This window comes from Aplysia californica, unplaced genomic scaffold (assembly GCF_000002075.1).
Source record: "Aplysia californica isolate F4 #8 unplaced genomic scaffold, AplCal3.0 scaffold00942, whole genome shotgun sequence".
NCBI classification, from domain to species: domain Eukaryota; kingdom Metazoa; phylum Mollusca; class Gastropoda; order Aplysiida; family Aplysiidae; genus Aplysia; species Aplysia californica.
This window is the reverse complement of record NW_004798212.1, coordinates 100,010-108,883: the sequence shown is the minus strand read 5'-3', so window position 1 is coordinate 108,883 and position 8,874 is coordinate 100,010. Positions and strand designations below refer to the sequence as shown.

The 8,874-nt window shown below is 39.3% G+C and overlaps 1 protein-coding gene across 1 annotated transcript in view; it reads right to left on the bottom strand.

The window, feature by feature from the left end:
* LOC101850761 (glutamine-dependent NAD(+) synthetase) overlaps window positions 1–8,874 on the bottom strand; it is a gene marked incomplete in the record, with an annotated part of 22,587 nt that overhangs the window by 12,829 nt on the left and 884 nt on the right. The window contains 6 exon segments of the mRNA XM_013089396.2: window positions 1,904–2,035; window positions 2,811–3,017; window positions 3,459–3,600; window positions 4,134–4,187; window positions 5,001–5,117; window positions 6,115–6,175. Of these exon segments, the coding sequence (XP_012944850.1) occupies window positions 1,904–2,035; window positions 2,811–3,017; window positions 3,459–3,600; window positions 4,134–4,187; window positions 5,001–5,117; window positions 6,115–6,175 (713 nt within the window).

Genomic DNA, 8,874 nt, shown 5'->3' with positions numbered 1-8,874 from the left:
GAGAGAGAGAGTAGAATGTTTTACGAAGCCGGTTGTCCCAGCACGTGAGACATGTATTTACTAATGTCCTGTCTTGTTGTGTGTTTGCGTGAGTGCACCTTTAGCTCTAACTTTTGTAACGTCTACGGCCACTGTTAACGACCAAGACAAATTTCTCCCTGCGAGATGAATAAAGATTGTCATTGTCATTGTCAAATTGTCATTGTAAATAGAAGCTCATCGATACAACACCGGTCATATAGTAAGATGCAAGACATATAGATAGAAACAAGGGAAGGAAAGAAAAGAAATAGGATCTATCAGTGGCGCCCACCATCCACATGTTCTTCTATTCGCTTCTTGTTTGAGTAAATAGAAATACATCAACATAATAATGGTCATTTGGTGCTAGATAAAAAAATCAGAGAGACAAACACAGAAACAACATTGGGAGAGAAAAGACACAGGACCTACCAGTGGCACCCTCAAACCACCAACTGAATGCTTCTTCACAAAAGAATACTAAAACCAATAACACAAGTACAGAACATAAATAATCACACCGAGACGACTAACTGTGCACCTGACCTCAAAAAAGAAAAACAAACATTCAGAAGTAAGCCCTACAAAACATCATTCATCCACAATAGGTCGCTTTTAAGGAGAAGCGGGCTAACCCAGATTTCGGGGGTTTCTAGACATCTTAATCTACACCAAAAGTGACCATTGCCCTACCTATAGGAGAAGTTTGGTTTAATTGGTGTGTATATTTGTTTGGTTATAGAGTAAACTCTCCTTGTATTTTAAAGAAACTGGAGAAGGGTCCAAAAACTTTTCCTTCGATTTTCTCAAAACAACATTTTTCGTGATAGCCACCTTGTGCTAAAAAAGCGACCAATTAATGTCTTTGGCCAAGAGCCTGTCCATTACACTATTGACACTGGGCCAGGGCAGGGCTGCTCTGTTTTGTTTTTTGTTAAACAAAAAAACCCAAAACATTCAGCGGTAAGCAACATACACCACATCATCTATAGAGAGCTCAATTCATTGGCAAAGTACCTAACCATTACACTATAGACGTTACTTATTACTTGTGTGAAGGACCGACATCACTGCACAAGGGGCATCCCCATAAGCGCTCCCTCCCCTGAAGAAGCACATCTCGAAGTGTGTAGATGCTACGGTTCCAAGCAATGGTTGATTCCATAGCCTTTTGCTCCTCCCACTAAGTCTTGAACTTCTGCAGGCGCCCCATCCAATTTCAAGCTCATGGTCCCTCAAGATGATGGTATTCGGCCTCTTCTTGTCTTTTTTTCTTTTTTCCTTGACGGAACGTACAATTTCAGGTTTGTCAGGGCACAGCTTCCCTTCTGGTTTTGCTTTCCCAGCGAGCTCATCAGCCCGCTCATTGCCCTTGACTCCAGCATGGCCCGGGATGAAGATCCATGTGATCTTTTTCAGTGTTGTCTTCTTCAGGAGCTCTGTCCATTCAGCTCTAAGGTTCCTATTTTCAATCTTCCTCAGAATGCTCTGAGAGTCTGTGATAAAGACCACATGTGCTTGCCGAGTTGTTAGACTTATAGACGTTGATCTGGGTTAGGAATGTTGTTCTTTTTTCTTTTTAACAAGGAAAAAGCAATGTCCAGCGGTAAGCCCCATACAACATCCTCCATCCAGAACTGCATTCATCAGCGAAGAGACTAACCATTACACCATAGACAGACTAGGGCAGAGTTGTTTCTTTTTTTCGTTTTAAACCAATGCTCAGCAGTAAACTCCATACCACATCATCCATATTGAATTACCTTCATCATCAAAGAGCTTTTCCATTCCACTATAAACACTGATATAAGTTAGGGTTAATGTTCTTTTCTTTAAGGAAAAAACAACAACGTGAAACAATGCTCAACAGTAAGCTCCATACCACATCATCCATAGAGAACTGGGGCCCTCGAGACACGATGTTTCCATTGACGGCAATCATGGATCCTCCGTCCCAGTAGCACCTCTCTCCGTCACAACCAACGCCGTTACAGAATATGTACACACCTCCAGACTGTGGGGAAAGACGAAAAAAGGAAAGGAATAAAAAAAACTACCTGAAACAGACATCAGTCATCTTGGTTACACACTTATTTCTCTGCTTGGACGCTCTTTAAAAAAAAAAGAAGCTATTTAATCCTAGTTTTTCTGGATCCCCCATGTGGTCAAGTTCTCTTAGTGATTTATTCTTAGTCTACCCCTGCCTCTATCGCTATTGCCTTCTATTTTTCTGGTGAGAGAAAGATGTTCAAGACCTTTGCATCAATTCAAGTGTCATAATTATAGCACTTGTATCTTCCAACAGGTCTTCATCAGTGACTGTCCTACGCCCGTTTCTTTCCGCACAACTTCATAAGATTTCTTTTCCTTCCATGAAATTCTTAACAATCTCCAAAGAAACCACATTTCTGTTCCCTCTAGGTTATTTATTTACACTATTTATGGCTATTGTCAAGCATTCACATCCATACAGAAGGTTGCCCACACACAGCCTTCTAAAACCGTTATTGTACCACTACTGTCTGCAAAAAGCAAAAAACAAAGCAGCCAAAGTAACCAGTGCCCTCTGTCTAATAATAATAATAATAATAATAAAAATAATAATAATAATAATAATACTAATACTAATGATAGTTTTCTCATCATGAACTGATCATGACCTTTAACACCCAAGGAGGAAGAAAAGGTTTAGATCTTGCTAGCTACTACAGTTAGCAAGCATATTAAAGGAAAACATAGCAATATAACAATGATAATGTAACAGGCCTCTGTCCATGCGCATGCAATACCTTCATGGAGGCGGCCCTGACTAGATCAACCCTGATGTACATTTTCCGCAGCTCATGGTATGACGCGCTCCCGTTTGCGATGATCTCCACTCCATCCAGCGCCATCTCTATATGACGAGACTTGGGATTCCAGAGTTCTTCACAGATTTCAGCACCAATGCATGTGTCGTAAGTAGAAATAACAGCATCACCAAAAGGTACAGTCCTCTGTTTCCAAAAAAAAAAAAAAAAGAATTTTTAAAAAAGATTACCAGTAAGGTTGAGTTTGAGGCTATTCAATTATGCTGTTCAATGAGAATGATTTATCCAGGATTCAGAATGTAAAAGTTAGTGCCTTTCAGAAGTTTTTCTCCGAATCCTCCCTACAAATCAGAGTTGAGGGGAAAGAAATTGAAATCCCCATGCAAGAAATTGAAATCTCCATGCATCCCCCCCAAAAAAGTATATTTTCATGTCCTTTATGATGGGTCATGCAAGTATTGCAAATAAACCTGTGCATTTTCATGTCATTTACAATAATTGGTGTAAGACAAAAAAATGGGATTTTATGCAAATCCGTTTAAGGTTCTTTCATGGGCGAAAAAAAAAAATCGGAGGGCTCCCATTTTATAGGAGAACTTGTCAGGTCTCTGAGACCAACAGCATTACCTGTCCTGTGTGTTCCTGGATCATGCGAGGCAGGTAGTGGTCCTCTACCTCCTTCAATTTGGTCCAGCCAGTGAACCACCGAGGCTCTCGGTAGTTGCCTTCGTTGCACAACATGATCTTGGGTCGGATCAACAAGATTTTTCTACAATGAAAGAATATTATGTTTGCTTGTTGAGTAAAGTGAAGAATATATCAACACAATGACAGTCACTTAGTGCAGGGAACGTGTCAGACACACAGGCAGAACAACAGAGGGAAAGTAAAGAAGCAGAAAATATAACTTATATCAATTGTGAACTGATGTGCATGTCAAAGTATCAATAAACTTGGATTTATTTATCAACAGTTTGATCGAATATAAAATTATTGGACCAAAAAATCAATAAAATCAATATCACATCGGCAAAAATATGTCAAATTACAAACCTCAAGGGGGAACAAAGTACATTTAGAAATAGATTTACGTTAACAAATGAAAAGTGTTCATGTCAAGTATTATAACAACAGCAACACAAACTAAAACCTATTCAAATGTCAACAGCATTCCAAAATCTGTTTTAAAAAATTTATGTTACTTTTCTAACAAATAATATTTAACACCTGAACATAGTATAATATCTATATATACTAAGGAGACATTCTGCAAGGACAGCACAAATTTACACATATCCGTACTTGTTCACGAAAAACACCCTGCAGTTGTAGGCCACATTCTTGTGCATTATGGGCCTGTGGAAAAACACATAAAGGAGATGAAACAAAGGAGTGCATAATTATCTTCATTGTCCCATTCACGGTCCCGCTATATAAATGCTTTCAATAAATTGATAGCAAGAAAAGGCATCTATGAGAGTAGTGAGACAAATTAGAACAATGGCTGTTGTCACGGTTGGGGTAAAAATAAAAAATAACGCCGCCCTTGACCTAGTGCATAACATTCGGGGTCACTATTGGGGTCACAATGGAGTTGAAGCTAATGAATGGGGTCGAATTTAAAGAGAATAATATGTAATTTAAACTTTTATGAATACCTGCATGTGTTTTTACAGTCCTGTACAGCCAAGAAAAATTTCCCTCTGGGATAGAAAAGTCTTATCTTATCTTAAGCTATGTCTCACAGGAACAGGAAAGGAAGGACTAACAAATAAGTGTCCGAAAATCGTTTCCGTTTGTGTAAGAGTATTACGGCACTTGCAACACAATAAGGTCATATAAGTGCAAAAGATTAGAGGTGTTACAAGGGAGTAACAAATACAAAAAAGAAGGAGGAGAGATAAGGACAATAGATGATAGGAAAGAAGGAGAAAACCAACCAGAACACCCGCCATCCACCTACGAAGCGTCCAAAGATTCAAGTTACCACATTATTCATTTCACATTTACATATGAGAAGACAGGGCTCACACAGAAAACACAAAGAAAGGAAGATTATTTAGGAATGTTATAGATCCTTAAAGAAAATGAAACATGTTCTGTGACCATATTTCAAAATATTTAGAAAATGCAACGGAAAATAAAATCTCTACAGATAATATAACTTACATGCCAACATCGCAGAGAATGTCCTGGCAACTCGGGTGCGAGATGATGCGACCAAGCACCTCCCATGAGTGTAAGTACGTGTCACTCTCAAAGAAATGGTCACTGCAACTGTACCCACTGGGAAATAAAAAACATGGATCAGAATCAAAATAAGAAAACAATCTGTGTGGGGTTTAGTTTTACGGTGACTCGAAACTTAAATTGCCACATTTTGTTATGATAGCATAGCATGAACAGCGCACGAATGTGTCCAAATAGTAACTGACTTGCTACCTTTAGATGTTAGACAAAGATTCCATATTCTAGTCCAGCTTAAGAAGAAGGCTTTATCACTTTCAGAAGCCATTACCGAATAATAGGCCTACTTCTCATACTAACATTAAGTAAAGAATGCAGTCAAAATACACAGTAAAAAAGTGAAAAAAGAAAAAACAGTCACACAATAAATGCTGCTGGGTAAAAAATGAGAAAGCAGAAAGATAGAGATAACAAACGGAAGAGGAGGACCGGTGGCACCCTCCAATAATCCAGGACACATTCAAAGTGAAAAGCAAATGACACACCAAAATGAAAGTAAATGTGATGTGTTCTAATCAAGTACCCATCTGAAGAAAACTTTCATAGTGTCTACCTTAGAAACCCATCTAATCCATTCTAAAGCACCATAATCATCTAAGAAACAGACAGTATTGTTGTTATTTAGCCATCTACTCCCGTCATTCACAAAAAAAAAGATCTCTTTCCATCCAAACTGTACAAATTGAGGAAAATGTGATAGAATAATGATCCTCACAATACAATGTCCTCCCCTGTAATCCTGGGAATCGAACGCATTTAAAGCCTGACATCTTCACCTGTAGACAAAGATGCCCCTCCCTTCAGGTTTTGGTATTAAAAAAAAAACTTCATGCCTCTGAAGCACGTACATTGCTCAAATTATGCATTTCCTGTTCCCATTTGAAGAAACAAACCCCAATCTGCATGGCAAGATGCTCCCAAGTATTGAAAAGTGTGTCAGTGACAGAAAGAGTCTCGCACAATGTGCAAAAAGTTGCTTTAATTTGCTCAAAATTCAAAAGACCCAAAACAAAATCTGCAGCATTTAATCACTCACCTGACTTCAAGCTCCTGGCCAGTACGAAAGCGAGCACCTTTGGCTTTAGCTTCTACAATACCTGAAAAATAAAAGAATATGAAATAAAAGCAAACCCAATTCAAAAAGAAAATATAAAAACATTAAATAAATATATAGTTTATAACATATATATAATATATATATGGCAAACTTTCCTGCGGGGTGAAATCCTCATTCGACAAAGTTTGATCCATTTCACACTGGCCCCACTTTTCTTAACGGAGGGGCAAACCTACCTTTTTGGCACAATCAGATACTTTAAAAAATCAAACATTCTCATGCTATGCTGCTATGGATGGAAGTCACCAAACTTTGGTGGTCATTTTCTCACTAATTTTCTCTGAAACCAAGCCACCCCCACCTCCTTCAAACACACTACAGTAGTCTCCGCCTAAGATCCCACCGCTTACGATCCCGGTTCGCTTAAGATCCCGCTGTTTTAAGCAAACAGAATTTTTACTATACAAAAGACACCCCTAAGATCCCGCTCTGATTCACTATGAAGGTCTACATTCGGCTAAGATCCCGCATTTCAGATCATAATTTGCAGAACAAAAATCCGGGTGGGCACAGCCGATCAACCAAGAGTGAAAAGTTGAGATCAATAAACTGTCCGTCGCGTCAAAGATCAGCCACTATCGTGAATGTGATCACATACATGTTGTAAAACTCGAAGAAGCGATACAATGTTTGCCCCAGACTGGATCACACCGGGGTGTGAACTGACCGACACGTTTGTTTTCCCCGAAGCATCACACTCACACCTGAGCTCTCCCCCTAAACTTACATCACTCGCTGGGTGGGCAAGGCCTACACGTTCGCTCCAGGCGGGATCACATTGAACTGTGAAAACTTCCCTGACCATTGCAGAAGTTGTCTTTACTCCCGAATTTGCGGGACAGACTGAATTTTAATTGGTGTGTTCACAACAAAGGCAGTTTTGGGGGGGGGGGGGGGGACTCGGTCAGAGATGGAAAGCTATGAATTTTCGACAGGTAAGGGGGAGGGGCAACTGGATACGCATAGATCTTGAGACTCATGATTGGATAAAAAGTGAAAATGGCACACCTCATCCCACTATGCACTGTGATAGTTCACCAAGGTTAACCACTCTTTGCAAGCCATATACGTCATAAACCCACCAAGCGGTCATGTTAGTTCATTTTAGAGTGGAGGTAGACCATTGTACCTATTGTGAGCCTTAGCATGGGTCACCATATATTCTTCCCTGGGTTCGTCGGTTAAGATTCCAGTTCGCCTAAGATCCCGCATTTGCTTGCTCCCGAGGACCCGGATCTTAGGCGGAGACTACTGTATCTGGACTTTTTTATTATAAGAGAGTAGAACTTATCTTTTTAATCAAAAGAAAGACAAATGAACAAGAAGCTTAAAATGATACCAATAAGTCCACACATGCCAAAAAATTCACATGATGCACCTACCTGATTCCACGGCCTCACGACATAAATGGACTTACGGGTCAAACTTGTGAAACAAAGAAGAAGTCGATTTGATAGACCAATGTTCACTGGCTAGAGCCATCTCCCAACCCAACCCGATCTGATCATGGAGAGCAGGTCCATAATTTGACAAACACGGGGTGCCCACTACGGATGGGCGATTGGCCCGAACCAGCCGTGGCGGGTGTTTGTTTTAATGAGCATCGCTTTTATACTTACCCTAGATTAAGTTTAAAAAACCACTGCTTCTTTTGCACTGCATAAATTACAGTTGTTGTACCCATTAACTGCTTCTGTCATAATGAGATAAATTGACTGTACATTGCCACTGCTTCAAGCTGCTGCCACTCGATTGTAATGCACTACTATATAAAAAAATAGCACAACAGTTGAAATCAGAAAAGGTAGCTGCACTTCAACTGTTGTTAATGATACTCTGCAAGATACTATTCCGACCAGAGATTGGCTGCACGGGTTACATTTCACAAATTTTTATAATTATAATAAAAGATTCCAGTTATATTATGCGCACATCCCTACATTTAAGCTCTCTAGGTGCCTTACAAAAAGTAATTTGCGTTGTTAGACCTTTTACAACATTCTAATCGAGAGACTACAGGCTAAGTGCCACCTCCTCTAGAGTAGGAATAATGGAAAAAATACAATTTTAAATGTCAAATGTTGAAAAACTGCAATTGAGACATATTAGAACAAAAAACTCAAGAGAGCATGCATTCGATACTACATGAATATAACATCTCTTCACAGTCATGCACATCAGTACATTGCAGCTATAAAATGCCTATTCCTATCACACCACTCTAATCATTTAAAAATTTTATTTAGTTTTTCTAGCTTTTAAAACTCTGACCCTAAGTAGACGATGGGAGCGTCCAGTGACTTGCTCGGCCCAGTCAGACCGTAGGGTGCATGAGGCATCATTGCTAATGCAATCTTTTACGAATCCGAAGATTTTTTTATACTCAAAAGTATTACAAGTAGTAGATTCTACTTCCTCTTTCACTTTGACAATTTTAACCACTTTGTGATTGAATATATTTTACGTTTGTTTTTACTTGCACCCGTCTCATGTTCACGTTTTATATAGATCTAGATCTATTTCTTTTCTAGTAGTATATTTTGCATGCTGAACACGAATATGGCCTTCATTTTTGCCCCAAATCAATAGTTATTGAGTTTGATGTTTGAAAATAGTAAATTTAACAATATGGGGGGTTTCAGGGGGCACGCCCCCCTGATCTCCTAAAAAGAATATGGG